We start from the raw sequence: 19,778 nt of genomic DNA on the forward strand, positions 1-19,778 counted from the left end.
AAAATTTAACAGGTTTATTTATAATTGTTATAAAGTTGAACTGCTGAAACGTGTTCACTGAAACATTTGGACTTGCATTAATGCTTTATGTCCCCGCATTTATATTAAAAATTTTCACACAAATGAAAATGGAAAAACTGCCAATACCTGATTTCTGTCCCCTATTTTTCCACTTGCAATCATATACTAGGTATATGACCCCATGGGAAAAAAAATATCTAACGTTCAGGGAACTACCAATAACAGGAAAAAGAGAAAAAAAATTTTTTTTAAAGAATGAAATGTTTTCCATCATAGTGGATTCTTAAGCACGTTCTCCACGTATGCGGCGTGCTAGCTGGATGTCTTTTGGCATAATTGTGACACGTTTGGCGTGGATAGCACACAGGTTGGTGTCTTCAAAGAGGCCCACCAGATAGGCCTCACTTGCCTCCTGCAAAGCACCAACAGCTGCACTCTGGAAGCGCAGATCTGTTTTGAAGTCCTGAGCAGTTTCTCGCACCAGACGCTGGGAAGAAAGTGTGAGGATCAGAAGTTCAGTGGACTTCTGATAACGTCTAATAAATATCACGGAGTGCCACAGTACCAGGCCTGTAACGATGAGGTTTCTTCACCCCTCCAGTAGAGGGCGCACTCTTGCGAGTGGCTTTTGTAGCCAGTTGCTTCCTCGGTGCTTTACCACCGGTCGACTTGCGGGCAGTCTGCTTTGTACCAGCCAGGGTGCAGAGACCTCCTTACTTACCCCCTTCTCCTTCGGCTGGAGCTCGGCGAGCTGGAGGCGGCTGCGAACACCCAATCACCACATTGTACTCCTGAGACTAATATAACACTGTATGTTAACTAAGTGGAATTAAAATTAAAATTTTTTTAAATTTAAAAAAGAAGTCAATAAGAGATTCATCACATATTCTTTCCCCACCTGAGGCACCAAAGAACATGGACTGAGATGGAGGCTCCATGAGCCTGGGCCCATGAGTAATCATGAAGAGCTTGTGCTCTGCCCTAGTCCTCAATGAACTTGCAGTGTGAATGACATAGGGATTGTTACTGCATATATCTTAGTCTATCTTGGCATTATACTGTAGGTGGTCTTAAACAAGTTATTTGGTTTCCCTGTGTCTTAGTTTCTTTCTTTTTAAAAAATATTTTATTTATTTATGATAGACATATATATATATAGAGAGAGAGAGAGGCAGAGACAGGCATAGGGAGAAGCAGGCTCCATGCAGGGAGCCCGATGCAGGACTCCATCCCAGGACTCCAGGATCACGCCCTGGGCCAAAGGCAGGTGCTAAACCGCTGAGCCACCCAGGGATCCCCTTAGTTTCTTTGCCTATAGAAAAGGAAGAATAGTACATCCCTCTTAGGGTTATGCTGAGAATAAGTGACTTACACATTATATTACTTTGCTAGGGCTTCCGTAACAAAGTACCACAGACGAACTCGGCAGACATTTTTTTTCCACAGTTCTGGAAGTTGAAAGCCAGAATCCAAGTGTGAGCAGGATTGGTTTCCTCATGGCCTTTTTCCTTGGCTTTTGTACATGCCTGTCTTCTCCATTCCTTCATGTGATCTTCCCTTTGTGCACATCTGTGTCCTAATCTCTTCTTCTTAGGACACCAGCCACATCGGACTAGGGTCCACCCTAGTGACCTCATTTTAATTAATTATCTCTTTAAAGACCTTCTCTCCAAATACAGTTACATTCTAATGTACTGAAGAAGAGGACTTCAACATGTGAACTGGGGGGATGGGATACATTTCAGCCCATAACAGACATGAAAAGCATTTATAGAAGAGCAGTATATGATACATAGTAAATAGTCAATGAATTTAGCTATTATATTACTACCATTATCTTTTAAATATACTGATAAGGGATGCCTGGGTGGCTCAGTTGGTTGGGTGTCTGCCTCCAGCTCAGGTCATGATCTCAGGGTCCTGGGATGGATCCCCATGTCCCTGCTTGGTGGGGAGTCTGCTTCCCCCACTCTCTCCTTTGCCTCCCCCCCACACTCATGCTCATTCTCTCTCAAATACATAAAATCTTAAAAAATAATAAATAAATAAATAAATAAATACACTGGTAAGAAAATATATTCAAGATACAGTATTACCTAAAGAAATAACATATTTTATATTATCCCTATTTATTTAATTAATTAATAAGCAATAATATTGTGTACTTGAAGAAAACAATCTAAACAATATGCCATCTGAAAAGGCTGTATACTGTACAATTCCAACTATACGACATTCTGGAAAAGGCAAAACTATGGAGACATTAAAAAGATCAGTAGTTGTCAAAGATTGTGGGAAGGAAGGAATAGATGGGAGTACAAAGGATTTTTAGGATTTTAGAGCAGTAAAACCTGTATGAACCTGTATGATGCTATAATGGTGGATACATGTCATTAAACATTTGTCAAAAACCATAAAATGTGCAACACCAAGAACCTTAATGTAAACAATGGAGTTTGGGTGATAATGACACATCAATGTGGATTCACTAATTTATAGACTATATTTTGCACACTACATTTGCAGTGTAACAAGCATATCACTCTGGTGGAAGTTGCTGACAGTGGGAGGGGTTTTGTTTACTGAGGGGCAGGGAGGAATATGGGAAATCTTGGTACTTTTTGTTCAATTTTGCTATGAATCTAAAGTTGCTTAAAAATAAAATTTAAAACATTTAAAATACACAAAAAAGCCAAATTGTAATTATTTGGGGTGGGGAGGGATTAAGGGACAAATTATGAGGATTTTTCCATTACATATTTTTGTGATTGAGTTTCTTAATTTTTTTTGTGTTGTAAATGTATAATCAGAAACAAATATATAAGAAAACAAAAGTAAAGGATGGCTGACTCCTTTGGGATGAATAATAAAAAAAACAAAGATGGCAGAATCCACACTCCATATTTCTGTCTCATGAGGCCTAATACACAGCTGATGCTCAATAGAAGTTGACATGATCTTCAAGTGCTTGTTAATGGTCTCAGCCAGCATACCACCTCCAAGAGATGCCCAGGGCCCAAGGCTCCATCCCCTCCAAACCAACCATTGCCCATTTGCCAACGACCCCTGATTGGGACTAATTACTTCAAAGGACATAATGGGGACTTGCAGGTCTTTGTTCCTGAGAGAGGAGAGAGGTATTCAGATATCTACCAGAATGGTCCTCAAAGGGGGGCCAGCAGGCCTGGAACTGGCAGGGCAGGAACCTCTGTCGGGGCCCTGAGAGACCACTGGGCATGATGAGGATTTTGAGCCAATACAGGAGACAGCAAGCCTATTGGGGCTTTTCTCTTGTTAATTGTATTCTTTCTGAAATGTGATAGCAGCTTGGACTTGGACTTGGGGTCTGGTTTCTAATTCCAGTTTTATTACTCACTGCTTCTGTGACTTGGAAAAACCATTCAGGCTTTTTCAGTATCATTTCCTAAGGGGTCCCTGGCATAATGTGTGTACTCTGCTGATTAAGGGATAGAGGTCTGTCTGCAAGAAACGAACAGCACTAGGGTGAATTTGAGGGATTTCCAGGTAGGAACTGAGAGGTATAAAAAGCGGAAGAAAGGCAGGACAAAACAAGCCTTCCATGCAATAGACAGGACCTCTGGGGCCTTTTGTTCTGTTTTCCAATGTCCATAAATGTGGAATCTAATATAACAATACAAATTTTAAAATATTCCCAAGGAGAATAAGAGAATCTCTCAAGGGGATAAAAATAGACTCCTGAGGTGTCAAGTAAAGAAGAAGCTGAAAAGCCCTAGTGGTCCTGGAGGTGTCAGGGCAGAGGTCTGTTACACTGGGACAGGACTGAATGGCTGAGGGCTTGGGTTTTGATGACCATTCGGAGGTGGGAGATGAGGCCTAGGTGTAGGAAAATTTCTTAAATAGAAGTTCTCTCTGGTAGTTATAGTGATTCTTAGAAAAGCAGCTGTGGCCAACAGTAAAGGAAACTTTTAGCCACCTCTGAGTGATCCAGGCAGCTGCTGACTTCCATAGCATTTCCCCAAGCCAACTGTAGCTTTGATTGATTAATCCAAGAATGGATGTAAATCTCATGTCCACCTCCTCATTTTAATACCTTCTTCTACTAATCACTCAAGTGTTCAAATCTATGTCTAGAGTCATGCATACCAGCATTATTTGGGATGGCAAGACATGGTAAATACAAAACATTCATTAGTAGAAAGCTGGTCAAGTATGCGGTAGTGTGCAGGTATTGACTTAATGCCACATGGCCCAGGTACACCCTTTATTGCCTTCTCTTCAATAATGGATCTGGGCCCGTAAATAGCTTTTCTTTGCCAACATAAAATGTTAGGCTCCATTAACAGAGAGTGCTGGAAGGACATTGAAAGAAAAAGAGTTTTTCTCTTCCTAGGTCTCAGGTAGATTATCACCAGACTCAGGCAGAGTATGCTTTTTCTCCAGTGCCAGACTCCAAGTGGTGTTTTCTCTACTATATGCTAGGCCTCTGTTTTTTTTTTCCAGCTCTCCAGGGGCAATGGCAGGATAGCTAGAAGCCCAGAATGCATGCATCTGTGTCCACCCAGGTGCCTGCTTTTGTTATCCTCTTCTCTGCCCCTTCTGTGCACACACCAGGGCCTGTGCAACTGGCCATATCATGTGCCAGCCAAGCCAATTTTGTTGCAGGCAGTGTCCTGGAGACTCCCGTCACCCCACCTCCCAGAGCTGCACGTAGAAGTATGCTCCATTCCTGCAAAGCAACTCAACAATGGCACCTGACTTGCCTGGTACACTCCTTTCCGTGTCAGCCTGGACTCTTCTGAGGCCTGGAGTGCTGCTCCTCCCTTCCCAGTAAATGTAGGCCATTCCAGCCTGACAACTCAGCGAACTTCTCCACCATTCAGTTCACTCTGACCACACCTTCCTCAAGGAAGTCTGAATACCTTTCCAACTTTGTCCTTTCTTAGGTACCCACCCCTAGCCCTAAAGTATTTTTTTTTGAAGATTTTATTTAGGGGCTCCTGGGTGACTCAGTCAGTTAAGTGTCTGACTTCAGATTAGGTCATGATCCTGGGGTCCTGAGATGGAGCCCCACATCAGGCTCTGTGCTTTAGCAGGGAGCCTGCTTCTCCCGCTGCTTGTGCTCTCTCTCTTACTCTCAAATAAATAAATATTTTATTTATTTACAAGGGAAAGGCATGGGGAGGAGGACAAGCAGACTCCCCACTGAGCATGGAGCCCATTACAGGGCTCAATCCCACAACCCCGGGATCATGACCTAAGCTGAAGGCAGATGCTTAACTGGCTGAGCCACCCAGGTGCCCCCTAAAGTACCCTTTTCAGAATTTCTTTTCTTTCTTCTATTTTTATCAAAGTATAGTTGAGAATATTAGTTTCTTGTGTATGACATAGTGATTCAACAAGTTTATACATTGTGTAGGCTCCCCATGAGTGTAGCTGCTGTCTGTCACCACACAACACTGCTACAGTACCACTGACTACTGTTCCCTATGCTGTACCTTTTATCCCTCTGACATTTCCTGACAGGAAGTCTGTACCTTTGGGGATCCCTGGGTGGCGCAGCAGTTTGGCGCCTGCCTTTGGCCCAGGGCGCGATCCTGGAGACCCGGGATCGAATCCCACGTCGGGCTCCCGGTGCATGGAGCCTGCTTCTCCCTCTGCCTGTGTCGCTGGCTCTCTCTCTCCTTCTATCTCTCAAGAATAAATAAATAAATAAATAAATAAATCTAAAAAAAAAAAAAAAAAAAAAAGGAAGTCTGTACCTTCCACTCTCCTTTACCCATTTTCCCCATCCCTCCCCTCTGGCAACCATCAGTTTATTCTGTGTATTACAGGCCTGTTTCTTATTCATTTGTTTTGGTTTTTTTAGATTCCACATATAAGTCAAATCATATGGTATTTGTCTTTCTCTGACTTATTTCATTTAGCATAATGCCCTTTAGGTCCATCCATGTTTTTACAAATGGCAAAGTCTCATTCTTTGTATTTTCCTATCTTTATAGTTACTCTCCTATCACAGCTTAATAATTCTCTATATTAAGTCTCCCATTTATATTACTGTGTATTCCTGTTTTCTTATTGGACTCAGACATATGTAAAGCATTCACACACAACATAATATATTGTGGCCATTAAAATAATGATGTAGATATATATTTTTTAAAGATGTTATTTGTTTATTCATGAGAGACACAGAGAGAGAGGCAGAGAGAGAAGCAGGCTCCATTCAGGGAGCCTAAGGTGGGACTTGATCCCAGGACCCCGGGATCACACTCTGAGCCAAAGGCAGACGCCCAACTGCTGATCCACCCAGGTGTCCTTGTAGATATATTTATTGATACAGAACTGTGTCTGTGACATTGCTGAGTAAGAAAAGTAGAGACATAAAATTATGTGTGTATACGTGCATGAAGTCTAGAAGGGTGTCAGAAACTGTCAGTGGATATTTCCAGGTAATGAGATTTTATGAATTTTACTGTCTTTGTACTGTTCTTAGTTTATTTTCTTCCCATGAATGTGTATAATTTCACTAAAAGCAATAAAGTTAATTCCTTCTAACCCTCAAAAAACTCAGAATACATGCCCTGGCTCTTTTGGTTCTGGCACCAATTCCAATGCGTGTAGGAGTCCCACACAGAACCTAGCTTTTCTCCAGATGCCAACAGAGTGTCTGAGAACTCAACTGAATTCTGTCACTATCTACCCAGGAACAGCTTCTGATTCCCCAGAAATAGCATATATTCCACAGGTTAAGGTTTCAGTCCTATAAGACTGTTTTCTGCTCCAGATGCCAGTCACAAGTGCTAGTTGTCATCTATGCTTCTGGCTATAAATCAGAACCTTCCTCAGGTTCAATTAATTTGCTAGAGAAGCACAGGACTCAGAGAAATATATTACTTACCAGATTTCTGGTTTATTATAAAAGGATACAATTCAGGAACAGCCAGGTATTAGAGATGGATAGGCCAAGGTACAGGCAAAGGAGAGCTTCCATGCCCTGTCTAGGCACACCAGTCTCCCCAAAGCTCCACATGTTCATCAATTCGGAGGCTCTCTCAATTTCATCCTTTTGGGTGTTTGTGGAGGCTTTATTACATAGGCATGATTGATTAAATCATTGGCCACTGGTGATTGATTCAACTTCCAGTTCCCCTGCTCTCCCAGAGGTCAGGGGTGGGAATCCAAGTTCCAACTCTTAAATCACATGGATGGCTCCATTGCCAACCAACCTAGCTACCAAATTCTGAGGATCTGGGAGCTGTGAGCCAGGAGTTGTGAACAAGGACCAAATATACATGAGAAATGTATTTTGGTCATCTAAATGGCCAAATATTTTTTTATACATCACAATATTGCACTGGTGACACCTTTGGTTTTAAAAAGGTAAAGTCCAAACTCCCTACCACAGTTTATGAAGTAATTCAAGGTCTCACCCCTCTTTATTGGTATAGCCCCATATTCTGTCATTCTACACCGAAATTCAAATTAATCTGAAGGTCAATCATTCATCAAACCTGGCCTAAAACTCTCTCCTTTTTGGGATCTTTTCCAATTCATTCCCCTTATCCTTGTGTTAGGGTATTAAATTCATCAAGGGTTATATGGCTAAGGACCTTTCAGTGGGAGAGGTGGTCTGAGACTCTGCAGGTGCAGAATCTCTGTCCTTCTTTTGGGGGGGGTGTCGGCTCTTTTTCATAAGCTTCTGAGCACCCTGAACATACCAGCTTCTAAATAAGACTGAACTGTCTCAGCGACAAAGGACAAGCAGGTTTCCAGCAGATGATACTGACAGATCCAATTGCTGGCTTTGTATTTGTACTTCAGCTCAGTGCTTCTCAAATTTTACTGTGCACAGACATCCTTCAGGGTTGTTGTAAAGTGCAGGTTCTGATTCAGTAGCTCGGAGGTAGGCCCAAGATCATGCATTTCTAACAAATTCCTGAGGGATGTGCATCCTTAGACAATAAAATATTAGCTTATTTTTAAATACATTATTGAAATATAATCTAAGTAGAAAAGCAGCCCTACAATTTACACGTTTAATGGAATCCCTATCAAAATACCATGGACTTTCTTCAGAGAGTTAGAACAAATTATTTTAAGATTTGTGTGGAATCAGAAAAGACCCCGAATAGCCAGGGGAATTTTAAAAAAGAAAACCATAGCTGGGGGCATCACAATGCCAGATTTCAGGTTGTACTACAAAGCTGTGGTCATCAAGACAGTGTGGTACTGGCACAAAAACAGACACATAGATCAATGGAACAGAATAGAGAACCCAGAAGTGGACCCTGAAATGTACGGTCATCTAATATTCGATAAAGGAGGAAAGACTATCCATTGGAAGAAAGACAGTCTCTTCAATAAATGGTGCTGGGAAAATTGGACATCCACATGCAGAAGAATGAAACTGGACCACTCTCTTTCACCATACACAAAGATAAACTCAAAATGGATGAGAGATCTAAATGTGAGACAAGAGTCCATCAAAATCATAGAAGAGAACACAGGCAACACCCTTTTTGAACTCGGCCACAGTAACTTCTTGCAAGATACATCCACAAAGGCAAAAGAAACAAAAGCAAAAATGAACTATTGGGACTTCATCAAGATAAGAAGCTTTTGCACAGCAAAGGATACAGTCAACAAAACTAAAAGACAACCTACAGAATGGGAGAAGATATTTGCAAATGACATATCAGATAAAGGGCTAGTTTCCAAAATCTATAAAGAACTTATTAAACTCAACACCAAAGAAACAAACAATCCAATCATGAAATGGGCAAAAGACATGAAGAGAAATCTCACAGAGGAAGACATGGACATGGCCAACATGCACATGAGAAAATGCTCTGCATCACTTGCCATCAGGGAAATACAAATCAAAACCACAATGAGATACCACCTCACACCAGTGAGAATGGGGAAAATTAACAAGGCAGGAAACAACAAATGTTGGAGAGGATGAGGAGAAAAGGGAACCCTCTTACACTGTTGGTGGGAATGTGAACTGGTGCAGCCACTCTGGAAAACTGTGTGGAGGTTCCTCAAAGAGTTAAAAATAGACCTGCCCTACGACACAGCAATTGCACTGTTGGGGATTTACCCCAAAGATTCAGATGCAATGAAACGTCGGGACACCTGCACCCTGATGTTTCTATCAGCAATGGCCACAATAGCCAAACTGTGGAAGGAGCCTCAGTGTCCATCGAAAGATCAATGGATAAAGAAGATGTGGTTTATGTATACAATGGAATATTACTCAGCAATTAGAAACGACAAATACCCACCATTTGCTTCAATGTGGATGGAACTGGAGGGTATTATGCTGAGTGAAATAAGTCAATCGGAGAAGGACAAACAGTGTATGTTCTCATTCATTTGGGGAATATAAATAATAGTGAAGGGGAATATAAAGGAAGGGAAAAGAAATGTTGGGAAATATCAGGAAGGGAGACAGAATATAAAGACTCCTAACTCGGGGAAATGAACTAGGGGTGGTGGAAGGGGAGGAGGGCAGGTGTTGGAGGGGAATGGGTGACGGGCACTGAGGTGGACACTTGACGGGATAAGCACTGGGTGTTTTTCTGTATGTTGGTAAATTGAACACCAATAAAAATTAATTAAAAAAAAAAAAAGAAAAGCAGCCCTATTTCAACATCTTAGTCAACTCCACCTTAGCATGGACACAATACAGCTTTCACCCCACAAACTGATATGAGGGGAGACGGTCTTAGTAAGGCATTTTTCTATTGGTGATAAAATTATGGACCTCCACTCAACTCCTCTTTAGGGCCTCACCTGCACATAATGTCTGCCCTCTGCTCATATTGTTTTGTTTGTTTGTTTAGAGAGATTGAGAGAGAGAGAGAGAACATATGCACACACAAGTGGTGGAGAGGGAGAAGCAGGCTACCCACTGAGCAGGGAGCCCGATGTAGGGCTTGATCCCAGGACCCTGGGACCATGACCTGAGCCAAAGGCAGACAGTTAACCAACTGAGCCACCCAGGTGCCCCTAATATAGCTTTTTAAAAAGAGAAGCCATGTCCTGCTCATATCTCAGCTTTTAGTTCACCACTTAGAGGGAAGCATAATGGTTCGAAGTGCTAGTCTGCCTGTGTTCATGTCCCAACTCATGTCCACTTACTGAGGTACTTCTCTTACTATAAGATGGGGGTAGTAGAAGCATCTACCCCCTCAGGTTGTTTTAAGGATTAAATGAACAGAATTAGAATGATGGCTAGTGCCTAGCAAGCATTATGAAACAATTTGGCTGTGATTATTAGTGAATGTGTAGAATAATGAATCTTTCAGAAATAGTATCACATCCATTTGCTCATGTAGAATGTATCAGTTAATTTTCACACGTTAATTAATGTGTTGCATTTTTATTTTTAACATGTGCAAAATTATTTGTCAGGAGCACATGGATGCAAACAAGAAACTCATTCATTCACACAACAAATATTTCCTGAATGAAGGGCACCTCTGCAGGCACTGAAGATGAGGCCAGGAAGAGGAAAGAAGGGATACAGAAATGAGCTAAATACAACTTCTGGCCTGAAGGGAGAGAAATAAGAAGAAAAATTTACAATTCAGGGTGCAAGAGTCCAATGCTACAAGAGGCACAGCAATAATATGTTCTTGCTAGTCATCACTGGGGAGGATTCTGTGTGTTTCCTGCCCAGCATCTATTCCTATATGCAAGTATTAGAAACCATATTTTCCTGGGGGAACCACCCCCCTTTCAGTCTGTCCCAGCATTCAGGGAGCTGACTACAATTAGACCCCAGCACAGCCTTGTGACCCAGGCCTGGCCGATCAGAGAATTAAATGCCCTTCACTATAGCAACTGGTTCAAAGGTGTACACATGACCAAAGATAGGCCAGCAATTCAATTCTGGTATTCCTGAATAAATGTGGAGCTAAAAAGGTCTAAATTCCAAATTGTTTTATTTAGCTTTGGCTAAAGTTTCAACCAAGAATGAGCTTTTAAAGGTAAGAACTTAGAATAAAATTCTGTTCTATTAGCACAGTGAGGATATAAACAACTCTGCTAGCCAGTCCCATCCTGCCATAAGAAAAAAAGCTAGAGAGAACCTCAGTGATACCAAGGCTACAAATATTAGTAGGTTGAGTACAGGTCCTTTCTGGATTTAAATATTCTGTATTTGGTCATCATGAATGGATTTTGGCTTGCACAATGTTCTGTTGCATCCTTATTGTTAATGCTTTATAGTTCTACAACCACTAATTTTGAGACTATATATTCACTTTATTCATTTCCTGTGGGAAACTGAATTTAAATTCACTAATCAGTCTTTTAACAACTAGATCAGGAACTTTATTGATCTTATTACAATTGACTCAACTACATAAAAATATGAGATCCTCTTAGAATTAAGAAAAATATTTTTGTTTTTATATAAGTAGAAACAATTGTAAGATAACATAATTTTTTTTATCCTTTTCAATTTACTTCTTTGCTTTTATCTTCCCATCAACCATATGAGGAACACAGTGCTGATTAGAATCATCCTAATTTTATTGAGGAGAAAGCAGACAAAGCAGTAGTGGTAATCCATTAGCAAAACAAAGTATATAGAAGGCAACTCATTGGTGATTCACAAAAACTCAAACTCTTTACAGCTTGACTGGCCCCTGTGCCCTGGTCCTCACCTAAGCATCGTTCCCTGCATGTAACTGAAAGTAATACAGCTAGGCATTTTTAAACTCTGGACTGAGCTTTCTGTGAATTTCAAGTCAATCTGGGAGATTTTAGTGTATTTTATTTTGCTGTTCCTAGTGCAATTTGTATATTAAGTAACTCAAAGTAATTAGCATTTTGTAAGTAGTTATATTTCACTGCATTTCCACTAGTGTCAATAGATAACTGCTACGGAAGGGCTGGTAGTATTATACATTTTCCACATCCCATTGCTTTTTTGGTATGCTTTGTTTTCTAAGTTATATGGGGGTGTGTGATTTCTGTTATTATAATTACTAAAGATGGTTTTTAAATCTTGGATGATTAAAAATATCAGTCTACTAAATTGACATTAAATGCAATGTTACAAATAACTCAGGCTAATATGGTAGCCTAAATTTCAGGAGTGCATTTAAGGATGCAGTCTCCCCGCAGAAAAATAGAGAAAATTGTGAGGTTGCTTAATAAGTTACCATCAGTAAATTCTATGGGAATCAAAAGTCCCAAAGGAAGCCCATGGCCAGCTAAGGCCAGCCAGAGGCTACTCATGTCTATTTCAGTGGTTCTAAACCTAAAGCAACTAGGATTGGTTGACTTACATGTTTTAGGCAGCTATGATTTGGAAATTAGGATGCAGTGCTCACAGGGCATGCCTTAAGAACTTGCTGTAGTTGGCTATAGCAGAAATAGGAAGGAAATGGGGGAGTGGGCTGTTTCCAGATGTCCAGTAGAAAGATGACAGGTCCTCTCTCAAGTGGTAACAGCTCTTTGGTATTGTTCTTGATGATGGGCAGCTTAAAGATGCCAAAGACAACTCTGGCTTGAAGCAGGGCTTCTCACAGTATGATCTCTGGCGCATGTGGTGATTCTGTTGCGTGAAGAATCTTTGGAAATTTCATCCACCTCATAATGAGGTCTCATAGGACTCTACCTGGTCTTAAGTCTGATTCAAAATGATGACAATATACTAATAATGATGATAATGACTTTTATTGAGGACTTAGTTTGTGCCAAGCATGGTGCCAAATGCTTCTATGCATTATCTGACCCAGTCTTCACAATAACCCCCTGAAGTAAGTATCACTATTTTTTCTCCAATTTACAGATGAGAAAACTGAGGCACAGAAATAAGGAACATGTCCAAAATCACAAAGTTAATTAGTGGTAGAGCCAAGATTCACATCATGATCTAACTCCAAAATATATGCTTTAAAAATTGTGATAAGAGGGGATCCCTGGGTGGCGCAGCGGTTTAGCATCGGGCTCCTGGTGCATGGAGCCTGTTTCTCTGCCTCTGTCTCTGCCTCTCTCTCTCTCTCTCTCTGTGACTATCATAAATAAATAAATAATAAAAAATTAAAAATTGTGGTAAGATACATATAACATTTACCATTGTAGCCTTTTTTTACATTCATTCATTCCACAAAGGAAAGAACACGTCTCCATGTGTACAGGCATGCTCATGTTCCCATGTAACTGAACTTGCTGAAATTTACAGCCAGACCAACATTCTATCTGATGTGTACTCCCAAGTAAAGCAGGTTTATGAGGACTATGAGCAGGCGCAGGACTTGCTTTCAAAGCTTTCCTTCCTTTATCAGCACTCCTGATTTTATAAACTCATCAACCTCATTCTTACCCAAATATCCTGATGAATTTGGGTATAGTAGGGCTTCATGAGGACCCAAACATTTTTAACAAAGCTTTGAAGCATCTCAGCACAGGATCCCTGGCTCAGGCAGCCCCCACCCACAGGGCCAATGACTCCCAAAGTCCACCGAGCGCACTAGTATGGCCATTTTAAAGTGACATTTAGTACATTCACATTTTGTACAACCATCACCACTACAAATTCCAGAAAATTTTCATCACTCCAGAAGGCAACCTCATGCCCATTACATGGTCACTTCCTGTCCCTTCTCCCCTGAACTCCTGGGAACCACTAATGTGCTTTCTATCTCTATGGATTTGCCTATGCTGGACATTTTATATAAATGGATTCATATTATATGTGGCTTTTTGTGTTTGGCTTCTTTCAGTAGGCATAATGTTTTCAAGGTTCATTCATGTTGTAAGAGGTAATAGTACCTCATTCCCTTTTATAGCCAAATATCAATCCACTGTACCACATTTTGTTTACCCATAAATTGATGTACATTTGGGTGGTTTCCACCTTTTGGCTATTGTGAGTAGTGTTGCTATGAACATCCATGTGTAAGTTTTCATTTGAACACCTGGTCTCAATTCTTTTGTGTAAAAAGAATAGGCTTTTGATTATAAACCTCTGCTGATTCCAAAAAGGAGATGACCAAATATCTTAAAATTTTCAGTCATTCAACAAAAACTGAGAATCTACCACATCACTACCTAGAATGCCAATACTGGGAATATAAATTGCAATGAATAAGAATGAGGTGAATGACAGGTATCATGCCTGTCCTCCTTGGGAATGACAGAAAATTGAGTAAAACATGAATCTGGCAGCAGTCAGGCTTACGGGTTCCTTTCCCATTTGCTATTAAAGGAAAACAAAAGCTGGTGATAACACAGCTGAGCAAGATGCTCTAATGGGATGCTTTTGAATCAACAAATATAACTAAGAGTAGATTAAGCTATGTTATTTATCATTTTCTATAATAAGTCTGAGGTAGGGAGTTTCCCCAGTGGGACAGGTCAGCAGCTCAACAACACCAAGGAGTTAGGTTTTCTCCATCCTTCTGCTCTGCCAGGCTCATAGTCACAATAAGAGACAGCAGGTCTAGGCATTATGTCCTTTTCACATATAACAAAGAGCAAAGAACAGAGGTGGGAAATGGCAGATCCCTTCTCAATCCCTTTTTAGAGGGATTGAGAGATGAGATGAGATGAGAACACGCAGCCCGGTAGCCCGCACAGCCCGGCAGTCTGCACTCGCAGCCCCGCGGCTCCCTTTTTAGATATCCCTTTTTAGATATAAGAAAAATGTTCCCAGGAGTCCTCCAGAATACTTCCCTCAGGGAAGATCTGCACCAAGAGCCTATTCCTACACTAATCATTGGCAGGAGAATGGAATTACAGTGCATGATTTAAGATTAATCAAGATTTGAGGCTAGAAGGGGGCCCAGCTTCCCCTGGCCCATACAGGCACCTGATACCATAAAACACAGGGGTTCTGGGGGAAAATGTAAGAGGAAAAGGAAGGGCTATGAGACAAGCAGCTGGGTGCCAGGCAAAACTTCCTGGAGGACTGTCCAGTTCAGAGTTCTCTGAGCTCCAGGCCTTAAATGAAAACAAACAAATGAAACAAAACCTCAACATGTCCAGAACTGATTTCATGATTCTCATCAAAATGGTCTCTTACAGTGCTCTATTTCCTTGGAATGCACCACCTTGGCAGCTGCACAAGCCAGAAATATAGGAGTCATCATACCCTCTTCTTTTTCCTCAACACCCGTACCTATTGCGTCACCAAGTCCTGTTGATACAACCTCCTGAATAGCTCTTGAATCTACTGATCCCTTCCCCTCCACTGCCACCATTCTAATTCAAGTCACATGCATCAACTCTTCCCTGGAGCTCTGCGACAATCTTTTGCTTGGTCTCCTTGCATTTACTCCGACCTGCCTCCTATCCAGCCCTTCACGTTGCAGCTGTGGCATTTTAAAATACATGCTTAAGCTTAAAATTTGCTTCCCGCTACTCTTAGAATAAAGACCAAGGTAAGGGTCTCCGCCAGCTCTTTGCAATTCAGTTACAACGGTTTCCTTTGAGCGTTAATGGCTTGTGCTCCATCCCACCTCAAGACCTCTGCACTTGAGGATGCTCCTGCCCCCGCCATTCCTCGTGTCTCAGTTTAACCGTCACTTCGAGGGAAAGCCTTTCCAGGCCTCCTAATTAGGTCAGGTCCCTCTGCTTCGGGCGCGTAAAAAAGTCCGTGCCTTCCGTTTAGGGCGCTTTTCTGTCTGTAGACTAAGATTGATGAGAACGCGGAGCTCGCATCCCTTACAGCACAACCCCTTACAACACCACTGCGTAGCTGAACGGCTGGAGGAATATACACACGTCCAGGAGTGGCCCGCAAGGACTGCGTCCCGTGTCCCGGAAAGAGTACGGGTAACAGCCGGAGCGCGCCCGCGCAGCCCGGTAGCCCGCACAGCCCGGCAGTCCGCACTCGCAGCCCCGCGGCTCCTCCCGGTAGCCCCGCCCCTGCGCCCCGCCCCTGCGCCCCGCCCCTCTCTGCTGAGTCTGGGGGAGGGGCATAGAGGTCGCGTGACGTGACAGCAGCCCGCCGTTGATTGGGCTTCCAGGGACGCCGGCTAGGGGAGGGGGCGTGTCCTCCTGTGCTGATTGGCTGCCGGGCGGCGCCGGGGTGGGCGGTGGCGGCGGCGCGGCGGCGGCGGCGGCGGCGGCGCGGGGGCAGGTGCCGAGGGGACGGGACCCCGCAGGGCAGGGAGGGCGGCAGCTGCGGGCGGGATGGGTCCTCGCCGCCGGCTTTGCTGAGACTCGCTCGCGGGCGCTGCCAGCCGCTGGCCGCAGTGGCCGCGGGGCATGAAGGGCGTTCTGGGAAGTCCCGTGGCCGCGGCCGCCGCCGGCGCCGCGATGCAGGAGAGTTTCGGCTGCGTCGTGGCCAACCGCTTCCACCAGCTGCTGGACGACGAGTCGGACCCGTTCGACATCCTGCGTGAGGCCGAGCACAGGCGCCAGCAACAGCTGCAGCGCAAGAGGCGCGACGAGGCGGCGGCGGCTGCCGGGGCCGGCAACCGCGGCGGCAGGAGCCCGGCCGGGGCCTCGGGCCACAGACCTGGCGCGGGTGGCGGCCGGAGGGAGTCCCAGAAGGAGCGCAAGAGCCTCCCGGGCCCCGGCGCGCCGCAGCCGGACAGCCCCGGGGTCGGCCCGCCGCCCCCTGGTACGCGCGCCCCGCCCGGCACCTGGGCGCCCCCGGATAGGCGCGGGGGTCGGGGGGCAGGACAGGGGGGTCACGGAGGTCATCGTTCTTGGCCGCCTCCCGACCTCCGCTGCGAGACCGGGGCCTGGGGGTCCTGGTCCAGAGGGAAGGGGCCTTGTGGCGTTGGAAGGTAGGAGAAGAGGACGGGAGGGGGCGTCACGCCCCTCGTGGGGGTGGAGGGAGCGGGCGTGGAGCGAGGGTCTCGGCGTTCTGGAGCTGAGCCCTTACAAGTTGGGCAAAGTTGAGTCACACTGCTCGGGCGGTGCGTGTGGCGGAGGTGACCCCGGGGAGCTCAGAGGTGGAGCTTGCGGAGCCCGACTCCATCCTCCAGCCGGACCTCTGTCTGCAAGATGCCAGTCGGGAGGCCGCGAGGGAAGCGTGGTGGGGAGGGGAAGGAAGGAGGGCGCACCCGGCCGCGGGGTGCTGGAGCCGAGGCCTAGGTGACCGCGGGGAAGGGCTGTGACGTCAGGGCCAAGAGCGGAGTGCGGCGGGGACGGCCGCGGGGTCCCCGGCTGCGTGCGGGCGCCGCGCCTGCACCCCATCCCGGCACCCTCCCGCACCCGGCCGGTCGTTGTCCAGTGCAGCATGTAGTGTCCTTGGGATATGTGACATGTCCTTAACTCGGGCTGCTTCAAGAAAAGCGTTTGTAACCTTTCACCTTTTCAACAAGAACAAAGTTCCCCACACCGCGTGTACCAGAGACCGCGGTCCGCATCTATCAGGGGGGGTGCTCAGGACTCGCTTATCACCTGAACTGCATCAGCCCATAGTCTGCAGGACGCCACCTGTGTGCCATCTGTATTCCTAAAATGAGGCAGTGATGCTGAGTGAGGCTTGCTTGCTTGCTGAAAGTATTAAGGTTAAGATGTGTCGTCCGACCGCTCAGCCGTTGTTGGGCAGTGTATTCAACTCGCTTCTCTGGCTCGTTCCTTGCTCATGACAGCTGTGCTCCCAGCTGAGATTACAACTCCTGACTTAAGGGTTGGGTCTTTGACTCGGGCTAGCTAGGTAGTATTTACCTGTAAAACTTCAGTCCAACAGTATCACTTGCGAATCAGAAAATTCACTGCAATAAAGATGTTGGAAACTATTTTAAATGCTTCTGGATATCTCAAGACCCCCATGCTGGTAGGGCCAGTACGTTTATGGGCCTATTTAAGGTGAATGAAGCTTGAGATACATTGTACATTTTGTGTTCTCATTTTTCTCATACATCTATTTAGATAAACATAGTAATGAAAAAAACTGAGGAAGGCTAAGCTTTTCCTCTCCCTTTTTAACAACTGAAAACGATGTATTTTATCCTTTAGAATAGTGTGAAACTCCATTTAGTGCTGTTAATACATTGCTTTTTAACCTTTTTAATGTTGAAAATCATTATTATAAGAATTTTGAACGGTTCCCTAAATGTATGGAGTAAAGTAAAAATATCCTGTTTTTCTTACTTGTTAACACTTTGCATTTATGTACATACAGAACTATTTCTTTTTTTCTAATTTAAATGATATATGAGCTGAGTTGCAATCTGCTTTCCCTTAGCATTGTAATCTGGGTTTACTAACTTTTCTGTCAGTTGTTCATGATCCAGATGATCTGGCTTTTGAGATCCATATTAAAGATCTTTAGTTAATTTTGTAGTTAAAATGGAAATTTTGTCATTTGTCAATTCTTTTTCAGGCCTGTGTTCAGTTCATTAATTTACATTCATGTAGTTACTGTACTAAATTTTTAGAGAGCTACTCTCTCAAGGTTTTGTAGCCCTAATTGATATGGATTGTGCTTTTCTAACATTCAAAATTTTTAATTTAGAGTCTTATAAGTGAATGCTCAGTATGGACAGGAATCAAAGTCAAAACATATTTGACATATATTGGAAACATTTTTGGATATGGATGTGGAAAGCATAAGATTTTCCCATATAAACAGGTTTTTAACGTCCTTCACTATTGAACAACATATATAGACCGTACCCAAGCCTTGTTCGATAAATTCATTCTTGAAATTCATAGAGGCTATTTAAACTTTGCTCTTCCTAACCTTTCAGAACTACTGTCCTTGAGTCAAAGCTCAACTTTATTTTGTAGGACATCTCACTGTAAATTTTATTATACTCTGTTCCTTCATATGGGCTTGGGTATAGATCAGTGCTTAGACAACATGTGCCAGCCTTTTATTGGAAAGAGCTAGAGAAATTCAGTGTTTGCATTATCCACTTGGTGCTGCTGACCCAGCACAGAAACACTCGGTTCAGTTGCAGTCTTGATCTCTTAGCACTAGATTGTGGGGAAAAAACTGGACCCCTTTTAATCTTTGGGTGGTGGGGAGAGAATGAAATGTTCACAGTGTACTTATAACTATTCTAATAAGTAGCCAGTTATACTTAATGGTTTTTAATTTATGTACCAAAACTTGGGAAGAAGTTTTAGTACAAAGTATGCACTAAATGTCATTTTAAATTTTGAATGGTGAATTCCAAATTTAATTGAATTAAAAAAATAACCTTGAGGAAGCAAATAGGGTGGGATAAGCTCTTAAGTAATTCTGTAGTTGAGTGGAAATATTAAGATTTTTAAAAATAAGTTATAATTAAGAACTTTGAAGCAGCATTAAAATAACTTTTTACATTGAGGGGAAAGTATTGAAAAGTAGAGTTTAGACTATTGTCATAGTCTGTTTTCAACTTGTTAGATAATTAACTTTCATAATAACATTTTCTACCTAACATTTCAAATTTGATCTCTTTTGGTAATGTACGTGCCCTCAGATTTGGCATTGCAGACTCCTGGGATAAGTGTCAATCTCTTTTTTTGCTTCTGTGAGAGGGGCAGGATGATCTGTTTATGACAGCATCTTTCCCATATCCCCAACATGTCATTAGCTCAAATTGTGACATCAGTACAGGATCCAAATTGGACTTAAGCATTTCTAGGTTGTGGGACAATGACTTAAGATTGAACTTAGATTTATTGTATAACTTTTCACATTTGAAAAAAATAGTTTGTTAACAAGTAATAAGTTGCACAATTTTATGTTAGTGGTGTCACAGACTTGATTTTTGCTTTAAAATGGGACCGGTAAGGTATTGGAACTATGTTAATACTTACCTGTGCCCAGTAAAAAGTTCAGATAGGAAATATTTGGTAGG

At 43.1% G+C, this 19,778-nt stretch overlaps 1 protein-coding gene and 2 pseudogenes across 2 annotated transcripts in view; 1 reads left to right on the top strand and 2 right to left on the bottom strand.

Annotated features, from left to right (window-relative positions):
* LOC112908725 (histone H3.3C-like) lies at positions 1–4,845 on the bottom strand (annotated as a pseudogene).
* A 7,862-nt stretch (positions 4,846–12,707) lies between these two features.
* LOC140595480 (ATP synthase subunit ATP5MPL, mitochondrial-like) lies at positions 12,708–14,562 on the bottom strand (annotated as a pseudogene).
* Positions 14,563–16,090: 1,528 nt separating this feature from the next.
* The window catches only part of HABP4 (hyaluronan binding protein 4), a 41,974-nt gene continuing 38,286 nt past the window's right edge, over positions 16,091–19,778 (top strand). For both annotated transcript variants that reach the window (XM_025984221.2, XM_025984222.2), the window contains exon 1: positions 16,091–16,594. In XM_025984221.2, the coding sequence (XP_025840006.1) occupies positions 16,237–16,594 (358 nt within the window). In that variant the 5' untranslated portion in view covers positions 16,091–16,236. The remainder of the gene's footprint in view (positions 16,595–19,778) is intronic.

Source organism: Vulpes vulpes, chromosome 1 (assembly GCF_048418805.1).
Source record: "Vulpes vulpes isolate BD-2025 chromosome 1, VulVul3, whole genome shotgun sequence".
Lineage (NCBI taxonomy): Eukaryota > Metazoa > Chordata > Mammalia > Carnivora > Canidae > Vulpes > Vulpes vulpes.